The sequence below is a fragment of the Calliphora vicina genome, chromosome X (assembly GCF_958450345.1).
Source record: "Calliphora vicina chromosome X, idCalVici1.1, whole genome shotgun sequence".
NCBI lineage: Eukaryota > Metazoa > Arthropoda > Insecta > Diptera > Calliphoridae > Calliphora > Calliphora vicina.
The window spans coordinates 2445728-2472209 of NC_088785.1; the positions used below are offsets into that span (position 1 = coordinate 2445728).

Here is a 26482-nt window from a genome sequence, read left to right on the forward strand (position 1 = left end):
AAAATATCACCGGTGTACGCTCGAAAGGCAATATTGGTTTTGTTGATATTTGCTTTTATGTTTAATTTTTTAAAATCTGTCTCCGGCAATAAAGTAAAACCCGCACCTGAATCAACTTCAAATCTTTGCTCTTTGTTTTCTATTTTCACTTTTATAAAAAATTTGTGTGCATCTACAGATGAAATAACGTTTTTATTGTAAATATCGATGATTTGGTTAACACCAAAATAATCTTCATCACTTGTGTACGTCTCAATTGAATTTGATGTATTGTTGTTTTTGTTTGATTTGTTTTGTTTAATTTTACTTTGAATACATACTTGCTTGACATGACCAGTCTTGCCACATGATTTGCATTTCAAATTATGTTTGTTTATTGTGCACTCTGTTGATAAGTGATTGTTACGACCACATCGAAGACACAAACCTTCTATACCTAGCTCACTGTAATTTACTCTTGTTTTTGATTTTGATGTTTGATTTTTAGATATGTTACGATTACGATTCCTTCCTTTACGATTGTGTGTGTGTGTGTATTGTGTTTGATGTACATCAGTTGTTGAACATGAAGAACTATTGCCAATCACTCTGTTGTCTACTTTTGCTGCTTCTAATGCTGTTGCTTTTTCTACAATCTCCTTAAATGTAGCTTTCGGATTTTGTAACAATTGTTCACGAATGTAAGAATCACGTAAACCCCTGATGAATTGAGCTCTGAGAAAAATGTCTGCCACCGACTTTTTACATTCACACACAAATTCACATTCAATTCCTCTTTTTTGTAAAACCGCAACGAATTCTAAAATAGACTGGTTCTCGTTCTGAACTTCACATAGGAAACAGTGCTGTTCCACTAAGACATTCTTTTTGGGACAAAAATGTGTTTCCAAAAGCGCAACAATCTCATCATATTTTAGTTGATTAACGTCCTTAGGAGCTGCTAATGTGGTCAACAGCGAATAAGTTGGTGAACCAATGTATTGTAGTAACAATTTTGCACACATCTCCTTATCCTCAAAAATCTTTTTGATCTGAAAATGAATTTGCAGACGATCCTTGTATGTTTTAAATTGTTCAATTTTGGGATCAAATGCGTCAAAGCTTGATATAATGTTAACGCTGGTGTTGGACGTTTGTTGACTCTGCTGGATTTGCTGGCGTTGCATTGCCGCGGTCATAGCTGTAATCGCTTGCAGCAATTGTTGGACTTGAGCCTCCATTTCTGAGGTTATGCACGATTATGTTCTTCCTAGTTTTTCTTCGTCGCCAATTCTGTTGTGTTTGTTGAAATAAATACACGCTGCTCTTCTGTTTAAAACACTATTTAATTTCATTTAAATTCATTACAAATTATTTAATTAAAAGAAAAGGATTTACAATATATATAACACGTGTGCTCACAAGAGTAATTGAAAAAAGGAAAAAGAATAATAACTGAAAATGTATGTATTTAAGAAGATAATATAATGAAATGTCAAATATAAAAAAGGATTGCCATGTTCTCAATACTGACATTACAAGGATGAAATCATCAACTCTGCTAATTCATTTCAGGAAACACCTTCCACCTATTCTACACATCATTCATCTTTGAATTATTTTCGGAGTTTAACTGACCACGGATCATTCAGTGATTACCAGTACATAATAGAGTTATATTCTTAAATTGTTATTTTTCAAGTGCTCTCTAAGCATTTAAACTCCTTTTTATTATAAAATTCATGAAGTTTTGCTGGCCAACGTGTTTGTTCACCAATTTTCTACAACATAGTTTATACCCAGCTTTTGGGTAAATACCCGGATATTTACCCATTTTTACCCAATTTACCCATTTTACCGGGTATTTACCAATTGGGTATTTACCCATTTCCCATCCCTAAACATAAGTAAATATTAAAAATAAAAGTTAACTATATAAAAAAAACGCAATAAATATGTAATATATAATATATTGGGATTTTAGAACATGTGGCCCAAAGTTGAAATTTTGATAAAAAATAGGTCAAATTCCAAAGGGCATATTAAAAAATAGGACATGTTTTTTATACCAGAATATTCTTCGTAAAGATTCCTTACAGAAACCATAAAAATTTTATATTGTCTTAAAGAAAGTTTTTTTTTTTTTATAAAAAGAGAGTTAAGTCACCTTTTCTCCCAAAAAACACAAAAATCTACTATTTTTTTAATTTTTAAATTGAAAATCGTTTATTTTTGGATCTATAATTGATATTGCTCTGAAATCATTTACATATTATTGGTAATTTAGTTTTCTAACTAACAACAAAAATTCGAGTCCATTCGGTCCAAAAGTACGGCCTATATTTTTAAAAAAGTGGACCAAGGTATGGCAAAATTTCTAAATTTTAATTTTCAAATGCCTATAACTCGTAAATTATAAGAGATAAATAGCACGGATAGGAAACAAAAAAATGGCACGTGTTTTACATGTAGAAGGTATCCTACTTTGAGCCCCCATAGTGCCGCCCCTGAAGCATTTGTATAACATAAACTCGAATACTCCTTGTCTACGCCCATGTCAAATTTCACCCTGATCGGATAATCCGTTTAGAAATGCCAGATTTATTTTCAAAAAATTTCGATTCTGCCCCACTGTGCACTGGTTAGTTATTTTATTGTGCATCAAATAATGGTTTTCACACAGTGATATTATATTATTTTCTAAAAATAAACATGCAATAAAATAAATGGGCAAATTGAGAAAAAGTAACTGATTATTTGTTTTGTTTGTTTATTTTGTTTGTTCGCAATTGAGTTTGATTGCCATTTTAGTCATTTTCTTGTAACCTGTAACGCCATGTAGGAATAAAATGTGTAAACATTGTGGAAGAAGGTCCACACAATATAATATTCCCACTCCGGAATTAAATTTATGTGTTACCTCATAGAAATTCTTTAAATTTTTTTTGAAATTTAACAAAATGACAATAAAAATAAATTAATAAAACAAATTATAAAATACTGATGTTTTTTATCACAGAATAATCGTCATTCGAATACTTTAATAATAATAATAACTGAAATAAAATGTATAAAAACGTTTGTATATTAATACATTTTAGCTTAATATAAATTTAATAGAATCAAATATAGATTTTTTTCTCTAAAAATTAGTTTTTATCTACAAAAATGTATTATTACTAAAAACAAACAATGAAAAAAAGAGAATTAACGAATATTTTATCCTAATGACAAGCAAAACTAACAACGAAAAAGAGGTTAACTGACGCTTCTCAGTTATTTCCCCTTTTTCGTTGTCAGCTTAGACAAAAAATTAGTTATTGTGCCTTTATTAAACGTTTATGAATAGAATAGAATACTTTTATTAAAGGTTTATAAAGCAAAAGTGTTTGTTAACAAATGTGTGCTTTAAATCTACAATAAGTTTTTATTATGAATTAGATCGTTAGACTTTACTACGCAGAAAGTAAGTTATTAAAAAAGACATCACTAAGCTACTTATATGTATATAATGCAGGTGGTATGAAGTAGTCATTGAAAAGTAAGCTGTTCAGTAATTGCAAGTCATTACCAAGTTTTTGCTGGATACATAGAGTAACTTCGGGTAATGTGGTATAGGCGGGTAATGTGGTATAGCTGATTTTCTCTAAAACTAAGAGCATAGGAGTAGCGGTACCAAGCTTAAGAGTTTTATGATCTCAGAAAATTAAAATTGGGTGAGTTTACTTCATTTTTGCAGGTCATGGAAATAGTCAGTTGTAAAAAATCATCATTATCTTGTCGTAGACATTTTATTGTGATCTGTTAAAAATTAATTTTTTTCTAAAATCACGTGTTTTAAGCTTCAATAATTAAATTTTAAAGTCAAATGGGAATATTTTGCTATTGAAGAACATATGTAACAATATAGCATATTTAGTGTATATGATTAATTTTATAATAATTTCAATAAACCACGTGGTCGGCTAATGTGGTATAGCTAAAGAATTTCAAGCAAATAATATGCCAAAGAAATGTGAAGTATGACAATTTTTTTCGCATCAGTCATTCAATGTCTCCCACGATGCGAAGAATGTATTGAGGAGCTTCTGGTAAGCTTGGCCAGTCGGCAATTTTAACCAAATCCATTGAAGATGATTTAAATAAAACAACTCATTTACAAATTAAAATACTATGCATCGGTTATGTGGTTTAGTATACAATATTAAAAGAACATGGTGTACCACATTAACCGCCAATTTTTTCAATGGCTTGTTTATGGGTGTTTTCTCTTTTTCCCAAATTTCTCTGAAACTTGAACTAAAAAGACTTTTTACTTTCATGGATGTAAACCTAACACTTGTAGTAGAACACCAGCTGAAAACAGTTCCAATCGAATTAAGATGTTAAAAATTATAGTCAAATAAAAAATAGGTATACCACATTACCCGAACTTACTCTATATACACATCTGCTCAAAATAATAGATACACCAAAATTTATTTTTTAAAAACGAAAAAAAATAATGGTATATTGTAAAATTATAAAAAAAATTCAGTCGATTTTTATTTATAGTTAAAAGGAGAGTAAAAAACAAAAACAAAATATTTCATAATTAATAATAAATATTATAAAGTAAATTAAATTTCTTAAATTTCGAAAAATTTGGTGCTCATAATAATAGATACATTTTTAAAAATTCTTATTAAACAAAAGCTAATAAATTTTATCTTAAAAAAATTAGTTTATTATTAAAGTAAAGCTAGTATCCAGTATATCCACCTTTGTTTTGTAAAACTTTCTCCACTCTTCTGGGCATACTGGATATCAAGTTCTGACACTTCTCCAATGGAATCTCGTACCATATTTTTTGCGTTTTCTCCCATAAATCGTCTTTATTTTTGAAAACTTCCTTCGAAAGCCTTATCTTTAATTCACTCCACAAGTTTTCTATTGGGTTTAAATCAGGGGATTGGATGGGCCAGCTTAAAACAGGTACGTTATTCTCCAAGAACCAGTTTTTAACTAATCTTGAACTATGTTTTGGGTCGTTGTCCTGCTGGAATGTCCATATTAATGGCATATTTTCCGATGCATATGGAAGCATTACGTTTTCCAATATGTCTCTATACCCACTAGCATTCATGGTATCTTCTATTCGGAATATCGGACCAACACCATTCCATGAAAAGCAACCCCAAACCATTATGTTTCCCCCGCCATGTTTTACCGTCTTTTTTGTAAATTTAACGTGGAATTCTTTTCCTTTTGGTCGGCGTACATTTCTTTGGCAGTCGTTTCCAAACAAATTTATTTTTGTTTCGTCGCTCCATAAAATATTTCTCCATTTTTTTTCGCCTTCACACCCGGACCATTGTAAGTGCTCTTTAGCAAATTCTAATCTTGTCTTGATATTTTTTTGGCGCATTAGTGGCACTTTTCTGGCAATTCTTCCCGGCAATTTAGCTTGTAAAAGACGACGACGAACTGTTTGTGGACTGATTTCGTTACATAGCTCCGCAGAAATAGCTTTCGATGATATGAAAGGGTCTTTTTTAACCATAAGGACGATCCGCCTATCTGTTTCTGGACTGGTTTTCTTTGGTCTACCGCGAGTTTCTCTTTTTTGTTTTTTAGATAAAGCATTTTGGACAAAATGTAAAGATCTTCCTATGCTCTTTGCTATTTCCCGTAATGATTTTCCTTGATTTCTCATCGTTTGAACAATTTTTTTCTCATCTTCGGTACAATGATGATTTCGTCCCATTTTCTTCAAAAGAGTCCTATTTTTTATAAAATTGTTGCTAAAATTTAAATTATACTTACTGTTTCGCGTAAATAGGAACAAAAAATTGCACAAAAAAAAAATTGTATATAAACAAATTACTAATTACTGATGTGTATCTATTTTTATGAGCAAATAATTTTTTGTAATTCAAATAAATTCGTTTTTAAAAATCAACATGAAAGCAAATAGTTGCCAGATTTTTGACTGACATGACATTGCCAGATAGAAATTTTAATAATATGATGTATTCTTAACGCTTGCGAGGAAATTTTCAATGTTACCGCCATTTAAATTTTTTCCAATTAGGTGTATCTATTATTTTGAGCAGATGTGTATATGGGCAAGTCCCAGAAACAGTCTACTAACAAAAAAAATTTTAAATAGTCAAACTTGAAATTTTTTAATTGTAATATACTAGATATGTATATTTTATTTTATATATAAATAAAATGTATTTCGATGGTCATTCATACAAAAATGATTACCAAATCCAACACTAGCTCAGATCTATCTACTAATATTATACAAAACAAATTTAATTTTTTAATGTGTTCAATCATTACATAAGTGTTAACAAGATGGTTCGATTGATAGCTATATTTTTGGCCATTCAATTTAAATACAAATTAATTTTGAGTAGTTTCACTTTGAATGACATTTTTCACAACTTCTCACGGAAAAGGTGATCATTTTTGTAATGAGCGTCCCGTAACGTGCGTCACAAAATGTTCTCGGCTTTTTATGAAAACGGCAAATGTTTGTTCATGCAAATAAGTTATATTAGAATTCTTTTTCATTCATCTTTCTTTTAGGAATAAGATTTTGTGTGCTTTATTATGCAAAATTCGGTAAAATTACGAAAAAAAACACTTCAACTTTTGTTGACTTCCATTTTTTGTAACGTGCGTCACAAAACTTTGCGATCAATTATTTCGCAAGAAATGGCAATTAAAAGGTAATATCTTATGCCATAATCTCACTATAGCGTATAGTATACATTGTAGGTATTTTATATGAAAATTTCATATTTAAATATGAAAACGTGTACGAATGAAACGTTCGTCACGCAGGATTTTCCCATATGTATACTAAGTGGCCCTTACTTTACACATTTCCGATTTTGTATGCTCCCAAGGTGAAAATTTTAGCAAAATCGGATAACGATTAGAGGTTGCACATTTCATCTAAATTTTGTATTTTAGTAGCAATATTTTCAAACAAATTAAAATAAATGAAATGTTGAAAAAATCCAATCAAAAATAGTTTTTATATTTCATTTACCCATATATACACCAAACAAATCTCAAATCCCGTGTTTTACATTTTCAAAAATTGTTTCCACGAAATTTTAAAAATTGTTTTTGATTCTAATAAGGATCTTTTTATAATTGTTGTTGGTTTAATAAAACATGGTTTACTGAAACCCTTAAAAAATAATTTATTATAATGTTATGCGGATTTATTTCAAAGTATAAGAAATTTTAAGAAACAACCATCAATTATCATTTTCTAATTACTAAAGAGTCTTAGTGGTTATTTAGCAACTTTTTTTCTTATATAGAAGTTCTGTATTTTTCATTAAATGACGGAGTCAGTTCTCTTGCAAATAAATTGAACATTATGTGGTTAAAGTTATTATGCAGTAAATCAATAGAATATCTTTTGTATTATTTTGTATTATCTGTATTTTTCTATTATAAGTTTTAGCAGCTTTATGAAACCAGACTTGGCATCTACATATAGGCCACAGTTGGACGACTACACATTATGTAAATAAGAGTCCTGTTTTTCATTAAGTTTAGAAATCGGTTAAGTAGGGGGTAAAGGGCACATCCGCATTTTATTTTTTCCCACAAATGTACAATATTTTACGTAATAGTTTTTTTTTATTTTAAAAAATTCCTAGATATTTTATATTATCCTTAAAAACTCCCCTAGAATGTAAATGTTTTGTTGGAATACTTTTTAGAGACATTTTATCTATATAAATAAAAATAAAATATCTGTCGTTGGTAATTGCATCAGTTGACCGATTTGGACAATCAAAGTCATAGTCCAACTTACGTTTTTAAGGAATAAAAAATTGACACGCCCACTTTTTTGATTTATCTAAAATCGGAAAACGGCTGCACAGATTTGGCTAATTTTTTTTAAATGTTCGTAGTAATCCAATTTAAGGTTTTTACTGAAAGAAAAATTTACCCCGCCCACTTTTTTTCGATATATCTAAAATCGTAGAACGCCTGGCTATTTTTTTAAATGTTCGCAATAGTCCACAAAAGTTTCTTACAAAAAGAAAAATTGTCAAAGCCCCCTTTGATTAAAGCGTCGGGTAATTTTATGCACAAATTTAACTGCGGTAACGAATAAGATTTTTAGGCAAAGAAAAATAGTTATGGTATTAAAGAGGTTTTTAATTTTAACAGTTTGTAAAAATATTAATTTTCCGTACATTTGAAAAGTGTAAAAAGTGTACTTTATTGAAGAGAATGTATTACAACGAGTTGATCGAACGCCATCTATAACATTCACCAGATTTTTTGAAATGTGCCGGAATGATTAATTTGCCCGAACGCTGCTGGGGCATTGACATGCCCCAACAAAAATTTGCTATTTTCACATAAAAAATATATTTTTTGCTTTAATGTGTTATTATAATTCCGAAACTACTGAGCCGATTAAAACACAATATATAAACAGATTAAAGGTTTTCTAAGTATACTTCAATAATATCGGACTAGCCCTTTTTGAGTTATCATAAATTATGTGGAGATACATCAAAAAAATTCACAATTTTAGAAAAAAATTAAAAAAAAATCTATCCATTGAATTAAAAAAATGTACCATTATTGTACTTAGGTAACCATTATGTATCAAATCTATATAGTGGTTAGTGAAGCTTTTTTTACTGTTGACCTTTGTTATGTACCTGCTTTATAATAGTAACAACGACAGTTTAATTTCATTTCCTTCGACGAAATAAAGAAACGAAAACAAAATGAACTCAATATAATAATGTTCGAAACTTAAGCAACTATTTTATTGTTGAGATTTTTTACAACAAAGAACAAGATTATTTAAACAGTTATTTAAGGCCCGTTAGTTTGACATAGAATATTTAAATTTTGGTTGTTCTGCAATTATTTAGAAGTGCAGCTATGGCGCATACGCGTTTTAGAATAGCATTTAAGCTAACAATTATTGAACTTTTTAATAATGGCCAGTTCCAAATTTCTATAGCTAACAAATTGAGCATTAATAAATCAATAGTTTCGATGTTAATTAAAAAGTATAAGGCTACTGGAACAATAGAGAAAAACAATACCGGCAGTCATCCTAAGAAAATATCACCTCTATCAGATCGGAAAATCTTCCTTTTAATTAAACAAAAACCATTTATTTCTTTCAAAGATGTTGAGAGTAGGCTTAATCTCAATATTAGTTCCATCACTGTGAGAAAACAATAATTTGAAAATAACTTGATAAGCTTCATCCGTCTAAGAAACTCATACTGACAAAGAAACATTTAAAAAAGTGATTTGCCTAAATGATTGCAACATATTCGTTAATTTTCAGTACTTTTATGAAATTTTAGGTTGGATTTTTAAAAGCATACGCCAACTGGACTTTGGCAAAATTGAAAACAGTTTTATTTAGCCACGAGTCTAAATTTAACTTGTTAAATTCAGATGGAGTAAGCCACGTTCGTAGACCGAAGGGAAAGCGACTACATCCACGTTATTGTAAAGCCACAATAAATCATGGGGGTGGAAATGAAATGTTTTGTTAACAGGGACATTTTAGCCAACCGCATGCTTCAATATGCCAAATGTGAAATGAAACTTCGATGGGCTTTTCTGCTAATGGGATTAAAGTCTTGGATTGGCCAGCACAATCTCCAGGCATGAATCCCATAGAGAACCTTTTCGGCATTTTGAAATACAGGATCCAAACTTGCCTTTTTAGAAATAAGCAGGAACTGATAAATTGCTTAAAATCAGAGTGGGAATTAATACCAACCACATTACTAACAAATTTTATAGAATCTATGCCAAAACGATGAGCGGAGGTCATAAGAAACGAAGGGTATCATAGGAAGTTCTGAAAGTTGTTTAAGTTTCGAACAGTAATGTATTGAGTTAATTTTGTTTTGGTTTTATTATTGCTTTCCATTAAATGAAATTCCACTTTTGTTCCTATTATTAGAATGTATATTGTAATTTCTGCAGGCTTAGTTGTATTTATTTTTCACATTGAATGATGTAAAGATTTTATCTTTTGATATAAATATGTGTGTATGTTTTTGTTTTAGTCGTGATTTACCGCTGCCGTGATATGGCCGACAGCTGCGGCATGTGTTTGGCCTTGGCTGAAAAATACAATTGTGGTTGGTGTTCATCTACAAATACCTGCGAAGTAGAAGAGCAGTGTAATAAAAATAATAATGAAGGCAAAACCGATTGGTTAAATCGCATGGAAACTTGCCCCAACCCTGAAATCCATTCATTTACTCCTAAAAATGGCCCTTGGGAAGGTGGCACAAACATAACGATTCGTGGCATAAATTTGGGAAAAAACTTCACTGATATCTATTCGGGTGTCCGTATAGCAGGAATAAATTGTATGCCATTCCTGCAGTACTACATTGACACGAAACAAATTGTGTGTACAGTCGATAGTCCTGGAGAACAGATGTACCGCAATGGACGGATTGTAGTGCAAATTGGAGATTATCGTGGCGAATCAAAGGAGGACTATGAATTTGTAGATCCGAAAATAACAAATTTTAGTCCTAAATATGGTCCAGTATCGGGTGGAACACAAATACGTATAATTGGCAAATATTTAAATGCGGGATCACGAATTCAAGCGTTTATAAATGATCATTTGCCCTGTGAAATTTTGAGCGTGGATGTAAATCAAGCTATTTGTAGAACAGCTCCTTCACCTGGCATAATTGAGGGTCGTCTAAAAATGGCATTTGATAATGGACCACGTGAGTTTAATGAGTATAACTACAAATATGTTCTAGACCCCTCAGTTGAGCAAGTTTATTCAGGACCATCAGGTGGCCAGTTGAAAACCCCGAAGGGGGTACCAGCCGGCGGTATCGAAATTACTGTTACTGGCACTCAATTCAATTATATACAAGCGCCCAGTATGTATGTTATATATCAAAACATAACATATTTAAGCCAGTGTGTGGTAAAATCTCCGACCGATATGACTTGCGATTCGCCGGCTATTGAAATGGCCAACACCGATTTGTTAGATGCTGAAAATCCCGAGAAACTCGAATATGGGTTTCTAATGGACAATGTTTTGCAGGTACAAAATCTTTCACTAAAACATAACAACTTCTTTGAGTTGTATCCAAATCCGATATACTTCAACTTTGAGGAACGTGTTAAATATTATAAAAGCGAATATTTGACTATAAATGGCCGCAATTTAGATCGAGCCTGCAAAGAAACCGATGTTCAAGTGTTCATTGGCAAGAAGCTCTGTAACATAACATCTTTGTCACGTCAACAATTAACATGCCGACCTCCACCAGAACCCTTCAGCGGAGCTGACTACGATGACGATGATAGCAGTGACCTTAGTAGTGGTATGGATGGCTCCGGACCTGAAGTGGTAGTACGTGTGGGACGTTCATTAAAATATAGAATTGGTGTGCTAAGTTATGCCTCCCCAAATATCATACACGATCTGGGCAAAAATGCATTTGCTGTTGTTATAGCCGGTGTAGTAGTATTGCTATTAATTTTTGTTGCACTTTTGGTAGCTTACAAAAAGAAAACATCCGAGTCTAATCGCGTTCTACGAAACATGCAGGAACAGATGGATATCTTGGAACTAAGAGTTGCTGCCGAATGTAAAGAAGCCTTTGCTGAATTACAAACTGAAATGACAGACTTAACGGGTAAGGATCTCATTTGTAAATCATCTTTGACTATTTATAATTAACACACATTATTTTCTCTTAAAAGGTGACTTAACTTCAGGCGGTATACCATTTTTGGACTATTGTACATATGCGATGAAAATCTTGTTTCCTAACCATGAAGATCACATTGTTTTGCAATGGGAAAGACCAGAATTATTGCGCAAAGAAAATGGTTTACGACTCTTTGGCAAACTAATTATGAATAAAACTTTTCTCTTGCTTTTCATAAGAACACTCGAATCGAATCGTTATTTTTCAATGCGCGAGCGTGTCAACGTTGCTTCTTTAATTATGGTTACGTTGCAATCCAAACTTGAATATTGCACGGATATTTTAAAAACTTTGTTAGGTGATCTAATCGAAAAATGCATTGAAGGTAAATCGCATCCAAAACTACTATTAAGACGCACCGAAAGTGTAGCCGAAAAAATGCTTAGTGCATGGTTCACCTTTTTATTGTATAAATTTCTTAAAGAATGTGCCGGTGAACCTTTATATATGCTTTTCCGAGCCGTCAAAGGGCAAGTGGATAAGGGCCCAGTTGATGCGTGTACACATGAAGCTCGCTACTCATTGAGTGAGGAAAAGCTTATACGTCAATTAATCGATTTTAAGCCAATGACTGTGTACGCCAGTATTATACAACAGCAAATATTTTGTAATAATATGGAGATGCTACCATCTCATACCGAAAATGTGCCAGTAAAAGTTTTAGATTGTGACACAATCGGACAAGTAAAGGAAAAGTGTTTGGACACCATTTATCGTAATATACCAGCAAGTCAGAGACCACGCAAAGATGATTTGGATTTAGGTGAGTTCAAAATAATAATAATGATTTCGTTTTTATATAAGCAATGATATGAAAAAATTACATAAATATAAAATAACATATTCAACAAGTCACACATGGCAAATATTTGATGAAAAAGACGTAACCGCTAAATAAAATATATTTTAATTCTTTTATTTATTTTCAAAAACTCCTTTAACTTAAGACAATTCAAAACAAATATTTTGTTTTATTTTAGGCTTGTAAACACGTCAAACAAATTTGTGCTAAAAAATTGCTAACGCTTTTTTGAGTAAATATTTGCTACGTGTGACCGTACCTTAAGAGTACACTGTGGGGCAGAATCGATATTTTTTGGAAATAAATCTGGCATTTCTAAACGGCTGTTCCGAGCGGGATAAAATTTTAATTGGGCGTAGCCAAGGAGTATTCGAGTTTAAGTTATTAAAATTGCCCTACAAATGCTCCAGGGGCGGCGCTATAGGGGCTCAAAGTAGGGTACCTTCGACATGTAAATTTTTTAAACACGTGCCATTTTTTAGTTTCCCATCCGATTTCAAAGAATTTTATATTTTTGCAAAGCGCTCGTCTAGGTCTTGTTTTTTAATAAAAAAAAGAGTTTAGTCACCTTTTTGTCCAAAAACAGCAAAAATATACTATTTTTTGAATTTTTAAATTGAAAATCGGTTATTTTTTTGCTCTGAAATCTTTTGTATGTTATTGGCAATTTAGTTGTCTAACTAACAAACAAAATTCGAGTCCATTCGGTCCAAAAGGCGCCCTATATTTTTAAAAAAGCGGACCAAGGTATGGCAAAATTTTAAAATTTCAATTTTGAAATGTCTATAACTATGAAATTATAAGAGATAAATAGCACACGCAAGCAAGTTTTTTCAAGACCTATCCGAGCGCTTTGCAAAAATATAAAATTCTTTGAAATCGGATGGGAAACAAAAAAATGGCTGGTGTTTATGGCGGCGCTATGGGGGCCTACTTTGAGCCCCCATAGCGCTGCCCCTGGAGTATTTGTAGGGCCCGTTTTAATAAAATAAACTCGAATACTCCTTGGCTACGCCCAATTCAAATTTTATCCCGCTCGGACCAGCCGTTTAGAAATGCCAGATTTATTTCCAAAAAATTTCGATTCTGCCCCACTGTGGAGTGTTATATTCGGATGTGCCGAATCATGTATACCCACCATCAATATGTGAAAATAAAATACGTTTCCGATATAGGGGTAGGGTTTTTAATTTCCCAACCTTTTTTGATTCCAGGGAATCGGGAAAATGTTTCTCTACATTCCCGTGTACCCGGCTATTCCCGAAATATATACAATTTTATTTTAGTAAAAGGAATTAATTCAATACATTTAACTGAATCGTTAAGAGATAAAATTTATTTTGATCACGAAAATGGAATTAAGAATTAATTCCTTCAATCCTTTGTTATATTTTATATTTACATCTTATATATAAATAGCCCACACGTTTTTTTTGGTACACTTTTAAGTATGTTATTGTCCACCAATATTGAAGAAATATATATGGTTTAAAAGGTTTTTTTTCTCTAGATGTGCACAATATAAAAAATATTTTAAAATTCTTTCCATAAAAGTGGTAAAAAGCGTTTTCGAGTTTCGGCCACCAGGCGATCCTAGTATACATAAAGTCTTCAATAAAATACAAATCGATTGACACAGTAATAAACGAAGAACAAGTCGTCAATTCTCCTACTGAATTTTTGAATTAATTGGAACCAGCCGAAATAAAACCACATGTATTAACATTGAAGGTTGGATTACCGACTTTTTCCGACACTGTATATTAAAATCGAGATGCAATATAAAACAGATGTTTTCTAAAGGCCAGCAACGCGGACCGGGTTCAGCTAGTATATACAGTGGTGGTCAAAACATATGCAACCAGAAACAGAATTTTACAAAAGTGGTTTAAACTAGTTTAAGATGTAAAGAAAAATATTCATTTGCTTATAATATTTTTTAATTAATGCTTTAAAAATAAGAATATGAAATTTAATTCAGAATTGTTTGCATTGAAAAGAAAAAAAATTAAAAAACTACGTATGGGTTGATATTTCATTGTTCAAAACATATGCAACTAATTGCTTTTAAAACATTTCTGTCTATAAAACTTAATATTTCGTGGCAAATCCTATATTTTCAATGACGGCCTTACATTGGCAAGGCAGTGAAGCTATCAAATTGGTAATAAAATTTGCAGGAATAGCGTTCCAAGCATCTACCAATCCTTGAAACATAATATCTGAATTAGTGCAATTTTCGGGGTCGATTCTTTGATTAACGATTTCCCAAATATTCTCAATGGGATTTAAATCTAGTAATTGTGGTGGCCATTCCATTACCGAAACTCTTTCTTGTGCTAACCACGATTTAACAACATGTGAAGAATGCTTGGGGTCGTTATCGTGCTGAATAACTCATCGAAGAGGCATATTATCCTCAGAATTTGGAAGCATTACTCTTTCCAAGATGTCTCTATAGATAAATCCATCCATTATTTCATTAATTTAGAGCGATGGGACAACTCCAGCAGCAGAAAAACAACCCCCATACCATTACGTTGCATCCTGCACAATTCTGAATTAAATTTCATATTCTTATTTTTAAAGCATTAATTAAAAAATATTATAAGCAAATGAATATTTTTCTTTACATCTTAAACTAGTTTAAACCACTTTTGTAAAATTCTGTTTCTGGTTGCATATATTTTGACCACCACTGTATATAAAAATGAAATGGTTCATGTATGTAATGGCATCGCGTGAGAACGGCTGGAGCGATTTTGGCTGATTTTTTTATTCGATTCGAAATTTTCTGGAGATGGTTTCTAAAGAAAAAATTTCAAAAATTCCGAGTAAAACTGTAATAAAAAAGCTCCCTAAAGTATGCAGTACAAATTAAGATATTTTATTTGCAAATAAATAAGAACAGGCATGTGGGTTGGAGAAACTTGAAGAACTAACATTAGTAAATGCTAACGGGCGAAGCCGGGGCGGTCAACTATTATTATATAAAAAACACTTTTTTTTTATTATTTATTTTCAACAACCTAGCCTATTGACCATAACCGGTTATAAATTTCTACTTAAAAAAATAGTTTACATTAAAAAATTTAAGTATAAAATAAATTAAATAATTATGATATAAATTAAATAAATATTATAAATAAAATTGAACAAAGTCAAAACTTAAACTCCAACATATGTATTACATTATACAACATAATTATTAGATAATGATTCTTTAATTGATGTCAGTTAATTAACAACTTGATAAGAAAAACTAGTTTCCACTAGGAAAAAAGAAATTTGATAAGTACATGTGTAACAGAAATAATCAACCAAATAAAAGAGAAAGCAAGGTATTCAGTACAACCTAGAAACTATAAGGGCCAAATATATGTATATATAAATATTAGTCACTGAATGTATATTAGTTGATACCTCCTTCAGAGATATAATCTGTAGAGGGACCAACCTATATGACAAACAATGTCATCAAAAGGGTGAATATCTAATAATCAATTCCAATACTCAAATCCTAATAAGTGATTCAAACAATAGTCAAAACAAGTTCGAATAAGTTCATGAGAGAATGATAAATTCACCGGAAAGGTACTTATCACAGTCCACAAATCAATGTCTACACACTACCCGCAAATTAAACTTCAAACATATATACTATTTTGGCGCCTCAACCAACTGCACTAGTGCAACACTTTTTAATAATTTTTTTAAACTTTTTCTTACAGTTTGGCTTTTTTTTAAAGAAAACTTTTTCTTTTTTATTTTTGAGAAAATGTCAGAAAATGTCGAAAATGACAATGTTGAAAACAATGTTGGATTAGCAAAAACTGGTTGTTTGTATCTAGTTTAGCTCAAAAGCTAGTTACAAACCTGTTTTTGATTTGTATGGATAAATAAGTTTCTCAAACTAGTTTATCACCATAAACAACTTATAACAAGTTTATGGCGTAGGTGTAAATGCACCATTAAGAAAGTAAAGTCGGGCAAGCCCGACCATATAATACCCTACATGATTATAAGCAGTTTTCTTTTGATATGAAACTTATTTGTATTTAATCTTATTTGAATAACAACATTTTTAATATACAGTCAAGGAATAAAGTCTACATACACCCTATGATTTAGGGGTTTTAGAGAGTTCGCGAAGAAATTTAAAAAAAATGTTTATGTCAGTATTTAAGGCATTAATAAATAACTATAACTTTATTTATAAAGTAAAAAATTAAATAATTTACATAATATAAACCATAATAACAAAAACATTAAGCTAATTCACAAGGTGTCCTAATTTCAGAAGTACTAAAATGATAACATGAAAAAATACGACTGTTGTGAACAACCCCTCATAACTAAGTGTGCTATTTGAAATCTAAATTAGCTGATATAAAAGACCGATACAAAATAAAACAATTACAAAAATTTTATGTTACAATGCCAGTGAGAAAACTAAAATAATAATTATTTTCTATAGCGTCCATTAAATATTATTCTGCAACCACTTTTATGAAAACAAATAAAAATTTTGTTGAAAAAATAATTGTAAACAAAAACAGCTGATTATCAGAGACCTGTGTCGAACACTTTTATCGGCGGCGGAGGCTTGTGAAAAATGGTATGGCGGTTTTGCTTAATTTTTCGAGACTAGAGCTTTTTGACTACGATTCTTGGTGTCGGCTCCCGGATATTATCAGCGACTCGACGGCTCGGCGTATGAGGCTAGTAGGGGTTCGGCGCAGGTCTCTGCTGGTTGGTTACGACAGCAGCTTACAGAGTAGTAATAGTTTAGGACAGTCATGCCCAAGCCCTATACTCTTGGTACTCTTTTGTTTTTGTAATTGCTCTAAGCTATAGGCTGTGTGTTTTGTATACTCACTACAGCACTCAGCACTAGCAATACAAAATACACAAACAACTTTGTCTTATTATTTTTTTTGTCGTTCTTCACTGAATACACTCATGTTGAAAGCAACAACACTTTCGTATGCTTTGCTGGTAAACATTGACGACTCCGATCATCCATGTAGATTTTGTTTTTGTTTATCGTATGATATTTTAAAAATGTGTGTGTTGAAAGTGAGTTTTTTTTCTTTTTTCTTTGTATGAATTGGTTTTAGCAACAACAAATATTGAATAAAAAGTAGCTTTTCTTTAAATGTATTGGTGTTTACTCTTCCATAAGGAACTTGTGGGCACCCCTGGTTTAGGACATTTTTTGCTTGAATAGCAACAATAACAATTTTAAACCATTGTGAAATATTAGAACATTATGACAATATGACATGATAAGAGACCTTGTGAATTGACCAATTAAAAATTCATAGGAAAAAAGTCTACATATAGCAACCAACAAATAAATATTATTTCAAAATTGTATATAAAATTAAAAAAAAAATAACTCTTTATATATGGTTGGTACAATTTGGGATCGGCGTGAACAAAATAAACTCTGGAATTTCATCAAACCGTAACAGCTGATTGTGCTTAGTGGTGAGGTGAGTTTTTCTACGTTATGTTGTTGTTGCCAAAAAAAATACGTGCGTACACAACCATAACAATAAATGTAAATTAAATATGACAAAAATAAAGGTAACTTTCTACATTTGCCAACACGACATCTTAGGACAATTTAAATTTTTTTAAACTGTAATCAATAGTAACACACCTCAGGAACATAATTTTGTATTGGCCAGTTACGATATATTTAACTAATTAATGCAATATCAAACAATCAAAATAGCGATATTGTACATAGTATTTTCTAACATTTTATCTCATAAAATCTACAAATCGAGCGGTACCTGAAGTTTGAAAACTGGAATCAATAGCCCATAATAATAGTTATCAAAAACAACGACTGTTATTTTCCAAATTGCGTAAATTCCTTGTTGCGATGTAAAATCCACAAATCGAGCGGTGCCTGAAATTTTAAAACTGGAATTAATAGCCCTTAATAATAGCTATCGAAGTAGGTAACTGCCATTTAGGATACATATTTTTATTTAAGTTTATTATTTTTTCATACAAATTTATATTGATGATACGTTTTTTATGGTTTTAGAAAACAACAACTCAGTTTGGTATATAGTATTCCTATATTCCAGTTTTTTTATATGTAATTCGATTGCTGCAGCTACTGATTCCTGCAATCAGATATAACGCACAAGATCTCGTTCAGATTTGACAGGGCAATTACTAGTGTGGTGTTCTTCTACATTTTTCATGAAACATTTTAGTTTGTTATGTATAATACCCCTATAGTTTTTTATGAAAAAGTATACATGTCATTCGATTACTACAGTTATCAGCCACGGATTCCTGCAATCCGATATGACGCACAAGATCCAGTTCCAGATTTAGAGATAAATTCCTATTTTCAGTTTGTTACGTATAGTACCCCTATATTCCAGTTTTTTATATAATAATGTATATGTCATTCGATTACTACAGTTATCAGCTACGTATTCCTGCAATCCGATATGACGCACAGGATCTAGTTCAGGATTTACAGAGTCATTTCTACAGTGGTGTTTTTATAAATTTCGTAGGAAAATTTTCAGTTTGTTACGTATAGTACCCCTATATTCCAGTTTTTTATATAAAAATGTATATGTCATTCGATTAATATAGTTATCAGCTACCGATTAGTGCAATCCGATATGAAGCACAAGATCTAGATCAGGATTTACAGAGAAATTTATACAGTGGTGTTTTTATACATCTTTTAGGAAAATTTTCAGTTTGTTACGTATAGTACCCCTATATTCCAGTTTTTTATATAAAAATGTATATGTCATTCGATTACTACAGTTATCAGCTACGGATTCCTGCAATCCGATATGACGCACAAGATCTAGTTCAGGATTTACTGAGAAATTTCTGCAGTGGTGTTTTTATAAATTTTGTAGGAAAATTTTCAGTTTGTTACGTATAGTACTCCTATATTCCAGTTTTTTATATAAAAATGTATATGTCATTCGATTACTACAGTTATCAGCTACCGATTCCTGCAATCCGATATGACGCACAAGATCTAGTTCAGGATATATAGAGGAATTACCTCAGTTACAATTTTCAAACATACATTGCATATACTAGGCTATTCTGTTATGGCACACTGGTTTGAACTACAAAATTTACTTGGAGATTCTTTTATGTTTGGTTGGTTGGTTTACGTGGTAGTTCACTACGTGCGAACAATCAAGTAGAGTCGAAGGGACCCCGTTTTGATGAGACCACACCACTCGTCAGATGTATTGTCGTTTACATCGCAATGTAACTAAAAAGTGCTAGCTAGACCCAACCTGTAGCTGTGAGATATCTTAGTAGGTCATTAAGTTTAGACCCGGCTACCTCACCAAGGTTGGTCAATGTATAGTTGCCCATGAATTTATGTCTCTTGACACTCAGAGCTGGGCATTCGCAGAGAAGGTGGAAAGTCGTTTCCTCCTTGTCCCTATCCTTACAACTGCGGCAATGGTCGTTAAAGGGGAGTCCCAGGCGATTTGCGTGCTTGCCTAACGCCCAGTGTCCCGTTAATACTGGCATCAACCTAGATATATCCCTTCTATTCCGGGTTATCAGTTGCATAGTTCGTTTTTCGTTAAAAGATGGCCACATCAACTTGGCTACCCTACATGTGTCTAAATTACGCCATCTATTCTCAGCCTTTGTAAGAAAATGTCTGAAGATGATACCTTTTATAGTCCCCAGTGGAATTGCTACTGAGACCGCATTGGAGATATCTAAGGCAGATCCCATTCTGGCTAGTTCGTCTGCCTGTTCATTACCGTAGTGGTCCCTGTGCGCAGGTACCCAAACCAAAGTAATATCAGATAGACGACCTAGCCTTGACAGAGAGTTCCTACATTGCCTAACTAGTGAAGATGAATTTGTGTAGGCATTCAGCGAGAGAAGTGCCGCCTGACTGTCGACAAAAATACCTATATTGCCGCGGGTGTTATGATCAAGTAGTATATTACAAGCTGCCATGATTGCAAAAATTTCCGCCTGGAAAACACTACACTCATTCGGAAGACGATACGAAATACCTATCTCGGGTTCGTCACAGAAGACGCCAGAACCAACACCACAGCTCATTTTCGAACCGTCTGTATATATCCTAGTGTCATATTTGTACACGAGATTACCCATACCCCACTCACTCCTGGAGGGGATTAAGACCTTAAAAACCCTATTAAAATCTGTAGATGGAGTAATATAGTCAGATGGTTGGAGAACGATCGAAGGCAACTGGCTCAAAATCCCCGCGTGCCCATATGTTCTCGATCTCCAACAGCCAGAAGCTCGAAGCCTCACTGCGCTACATGCAGAGGTGGCCATTATGTGAAGGTCTATTGGCACAAGGTGCAATATAGTGTTCAGTGCCTCTGAAGGACTAGTTCTTAGTGCGCCGGTTATATCAATGCATGCTGATCTCTGGACTTTGTATAGTTGGTCTACGACATACTTCCTTTTAGTTGCAGTCCACCATACAAGAGATCCGTAAGTAAGAATTGGACGTACTATAGCCGTATACATCCATTTAACTATGCTGGGACTAAGTCCCCATTTTCTACCAAACATCTTACGACAGGTATAATAGGCCACCGTAGCCTTTTTTACCCTATGTTGAGTATTTAGCTTCCATGACAATTTAGAGTCCAGTATAATACCCAGATATTTTGCATTATTTGAAAGGGGGATTTCGCAGTTTTTCAACCGTGGAAGTTTGAAGCTTGGAATCTTGGTCTTTGTTGTGAAAAGTACGAGTTCTGTTTTGCTAGGATTCACCCCAAGACCACTTGCCGTGGCCCAGTTATCGAGCAACCCTAAAGCAGTGGACATAATATCACTGATCACGTCCGGAAACAGACCTGATACGAGTATCACCACATCGTCCGCATAAGCGACAACTTTTATCCCTTTTCTGTCTAGATCAATGAGAATCGAGTTAATAACGATAAGCCACAGTAGTGGAGAGATCACCCCACCCTGTGGTGTGCCTCTGCCAACTTGCTTGGACTTGACGCTATTACCAAGATTTGCTGTAACTATTCTTGATTTCAGCATGTTTACTAACCAGTTATTGATATATTCTTCAACGTCTAGGTCAGTAAGAGCTTGCTGAATTGCAAGAGTGGTAACATTATTGAAAGCACCCTCTATATCCAGAAAGGCTGCCATTGTATATTGTTTAAATTCGAGAGATCTCTCTACAACTCTTACGACCTCGTGCAGAGCTGTCTCTGTAGAGCGGCCCTTAAGGTAGGCATGCTGACTATTAGAGAGCCGTGTCGTACCCTCTAGGCGATGCCTAATGTGAGCGTCAATGAGTCTTTCCAACGTTTTAAGCTGGAAAGAAGAAAGACTAATTGGACGAAAGTCCTTCGCCTTCTCATGACTTCTTTTTCCAATTTTGGGAATAAAAACGACCTTTACGCCCCTCCAGTTAACCGGAATGTGATTGAGGGAGAGACAGAGCGTAAAAATTCTATGAAGCCAGGGAATGATATGCCTTTTTGCACTTTGTAGCATCTTTGGCAATATACCATCCGGCCCGGGTGACTTGAAAGGTGCGAAACTGTCAATCGCCCATGATATGCTGTCATAGGAGACGATATAACTATCGATATTGAATAGAGTCCTACCTTCCCTCTCAAAGTCCGTAGCAACATCCTTACAGCCTGGGAAATGAGTATTCAGTAGGATGTCAAGTGACTCTGCTGAGGATTCAGACCAGGAGTCATCCTTCCTTTTGATATAAGTAGGATTGGATTGCCCCTTGGCTAGAATTCTACTAAGTCTTGCAGAGTCTTTTGTATTATCTATAGATTCGCAGAAGCTTCTCCATGAGTTTCTTTTTGCGACTACTATAGCTTTCTTGTAGGCTTTCAATTGATCACGATATGGTTGCCATGATTTACTATTGTAGCTAATGTTAAAGGCCCTACGAGTTTCCCTACGTAGTTTAGATAGCTCAGAATTCCACCATGTTGGTTGTTTGTGTTCATTTTTGGTCCCACGAGTAGGCACGTAAGGGGATGGACCATCCATGCAGTGACGGCGTACATAGACTTGACAGAGATTACAACCGGCCCGTGTCATAAGCACCGGAGGGGAGCTGTTATCGACTAATCTTCTTTAACCACTAATTAGCCATTCAGGTTCTCGGCACTGCTACCAACCACGTTAACCTTACAAGTGGGGGAAAAGAAAGAGGGAAAGAACAGAGAGAGGAAAGAACAGAACAGTTTTGGTCCGCGGGTAGTAAAACAAGAAAGATGAAAAGAGCACTATCGCTAGGCGACCATTTGTTCTAAAATGTATCGCCAGTTATAGCATTACCCTAGCACCAATTATATCCTACTGTGACCATTTGTTGAACAAAATGTGTCACACTATTATATAGTTGGCTATCACAACCCGTTTTACGAAACCTAGCCATATCAATAAGTTTAGACCATTTGTTAGAAAAAGTGTCTCAAGATATTGATATTGCTCGAGCATTTGTCAGGGCTAATGACATGTTTTAGGAAACAGTATCAATAGACTAGGCAATTGCTCCCCCTATCCGCCACCTGGGACGCGTCCGATGGGAGACTGATAACTCCACACGGAGTCTTTTATGTTATTCTTACATGTTTTTAGTTATGTTTCCAAATAAAATTTATGTTTTTGATAAATTTTCTTTACACCTAAATAGGTTTGATATTTGCATCTAAAATAGCTATTCAAGAGTTTGTTTACTGTTATTGAGGTTATGTTTTCGGTTTGCCAGATTAAAATATAGAAACGAATGGAATAGAATTTTTAACAAACCGCTTTTACAATAACAAATCTACACGTGATACACATGCAACAACAAAGAATTTCTCACCACACAAGAAAAAATGTTTGTTTTGATAAAACAGCTGTTACGGTTTGCTAAAATAATGTTCGGGTTGTTTTGTTCACGCGCGTCACCTTGGGCATCAATAAGATGACGGTGCATTTATTTCACCAAATTCTCTGTAATAGATGGTGATTTTCGGCTTATGCTCGAATAAGAGCGGTTTTTAATGTTTCAAGGCTACTGATGTCATATTTTCGCACAAATTTTTACAAAACGTCCCATATGTGCTCTATTGGGTTTAAGTCTGGTGACTGGGGTGGTGAATATAGCTGTCTTGGGGCATAATAAAGAAGCCAGCCTCGAACAACGTGCGCAGTATGCTTAGGGTCGTTATCTTGCTAGAAAATCCATTGAAACTATCAACAAATGCCTTAATATTTTGTTCCAATATGTTTTTATATTGATGACGGTCCATGTTACGCTCGACAAAAACCAAACGACCCACTCCAGATGACGCCATGGCACCCCAAAACATAAATTTGCCTCCACCATGTTTGACTATAGGTACAATATTCTTTGGATCAAGAGCAGTGTTTCGTTTTCTCCAAACTTTGGATCCGACATCACTTACGAAAATATTATACTTTCTTTGGTCGGCAAATACAATACGATTCCAAAATTCCATACCCTTGTCCATATGAGCTTTAGCAAACTCAAGCCAAAGTATATGTTTCTTCGCTGAAATGAGTGTTTTTTTGCGTGATGTTCTGCTATTAAATTCATTGTCATGTAAAATGTTATTGGAACATTTATCGATCTGTTCCGCCAATTTTGGAGCGCTTATTTTCGAATCCTGGTTCACTATACTGGTAATATCACGTCTCGAAAGCTTCTTAAGTCTGCCAGATCTTGGATTATTTTCGGTTCTATTGGAGTTAGTATAATCACCCTAATCGTGGTTGGCGTAAACGTCTTATGCCTACAACTGTTTCGTACTAGATTAAAGATAAAATGCAAACTGTTTCTTTAATCTAGTACGAAACTGTCGTAGGCGTATGACGTTTACGCCAACCACGATAAGGGTGAATGTTTTTGATCGTATGTACAGTAGCCGACTTAATTTTGTTGCCTTAGCAATTTCTCCATAAAATTTATTTTCCTTTCGGAGATTTACGACCATATTCCGAACTGGAATATGAGCCCTTATTCAATTTGACATTTTCGAGGATAAAAATTCAAAAAAATCTTTAATTATCACTTTAACAATTGTAATGCTTGTAAATTTAAATAAATCAACAAAATTAACAGTTATTTCCTTTTCTTTGTTTTAAATATTATATGTGATGTTAGAAGATACTACGTTGTATTTAGACTTTTTTCCCGCTAATTATTATTTTTTTTTCTTCCCAATAATTTCTGTTACATTTTTTTTCATATTCTTTTTTACTTCAAACTGTCTTAATATTAAATACCTTAAACATTGCATATATGGGAGATATGTCACAAAATTTGGTGGGATGATTGATGATGCGTATATATGAAACATATTTATGTTGAACATTATTTGGATACTAACATATTTCAGAGATTTTGTTTGAAACACAACAAAAATTTTTTTAAACTATCATAATATATTAGGACATTATGACCTAATAGCAGACCGTTTGAATATCCCAAATAGCTTACAAATAAAAACGGGATCACACGTAATGTAATCCATATGTATTGGGACATTTATTCCATACAAATGGAATTCCATGTGTATGTCAAAATTCACGTGGACGTGACGTGGAAATTATGAATCGTATGTATAGATTCATAATTTCCACGTTCACATTTACATACATATGAGTAGATGAGATTAGAGTTTCGTATTCGGTTTTAATCGAAACCGAAACCGCGGTTTTTTAAGGCCTTAAACCGAAACCGACAATTATTCTTCGGTTTTTACTTTTAATCTATTTTCAGTAGAAAATTAAAAATTTAGAAAAAAAATTTTTTATCCAAAGATTCATCCAAGTATTTCCTGACAATTAAAATTCAAATGAATGTTTATTTATTTAATTTAAAAAAAGAATGCAAAGTGTTTTTAACAAAGACTTATTTATTTTCAAATATCCAATAAAAGTATAGAGTACTGGCTGATCCGGTGCGCTTCGCCACCCCAATTAGAAGAAAGAAATAGTACTACCCAGCAAAAACTTTACTTACAAATAAGCCGAAAAATAAGGGGAATTAGACGATTGGACTACTTATTTTTCGGCGGAATAAGTACTTATTTTTGTTCGCGATGTCCCAAAAGTAAGCTATATTTTTTGGTCGGAAATAAGTTGTTTTGTTAGTAGAGTTATTTATAGAATTTTGTATTTGCAAACAAAAAAAAAAAAAACAAGTCGCAGCCAAGAGTCGAACCAAGAACTATGCGTTTGCTAGTCTGCTGTTCTACTCACTACACCACTGCTTAGTTATTTTATTGTGCATCAAATAATGGTTTTCACACAGTAATACAATATTATTTTGTATGTTTCTAAAAATAAACAAGCAATAAAAAAATGGGCAAATTGAAAAAAAGTAACCGATTATTTTTTTTGTTTGTTTATTTTATTTTGTTTTTTTTTAGACTTTACTACTTACAATGTAAGTTATTAAAAAATACATTATTTGTAGCTTTGTAAGCGAAGTTTTTGCTGGGTATTAAGTCTCCCTTTGTGAATTAATAATAATTCAGGATAACATGTCTCTAGTTTCAAGTTTATTGGTTCATTGTAATGTGGATTCTCGCTCATTCAAAATGTATTATTAGAATTAAATAAATTTATTAATTTTTATTAATTAAATTTTTCTTTCGTTATGTTAGCGACAATAATTTAAGTTGTGTTTATTTAATCGATAAAGTGTATTTGCAATTTTTTCTTCGTCATCTTCATCTTTTGTAGATGGAACTATCGTAAAAATAATGGAAACACATTTTTGTTTACTTAACTTATTAATATTTACAATAAAATATCTAATGATAGATATTTCAAAGTCCATTGCAACGATGTACAGTGGTGGCCAGGTAATTAAGACAAAAATTGTTTGCTAAATTCCATGTGA

At 33.0% G+C, this 26482-nt stretch overlaps 1 protein-coding gene across 1 annotated transcript in view; it reads left to right on the forward strand.

The window, feature by feature from the left end:
• PlexA (plexin A) overlaps window positions 1-26482 on the forward strand; it is an 85345-nt gene that overhangs the window by 20720 nt on the left and 38143 nt on the right. The window contains exons 3-4 of the mRNA XM_065514646.1: window positions 10059-11672; window positions 11740-12510. Coding sequence (XP_065370718.1) covers window positions 10059-11672; window positions 11740-12510 — 2385 coding nt within the window. The remainder of the gene's footprint in view (window positions 1-10058; window positions 11673-11739; window positions 12511-26482) is intronic.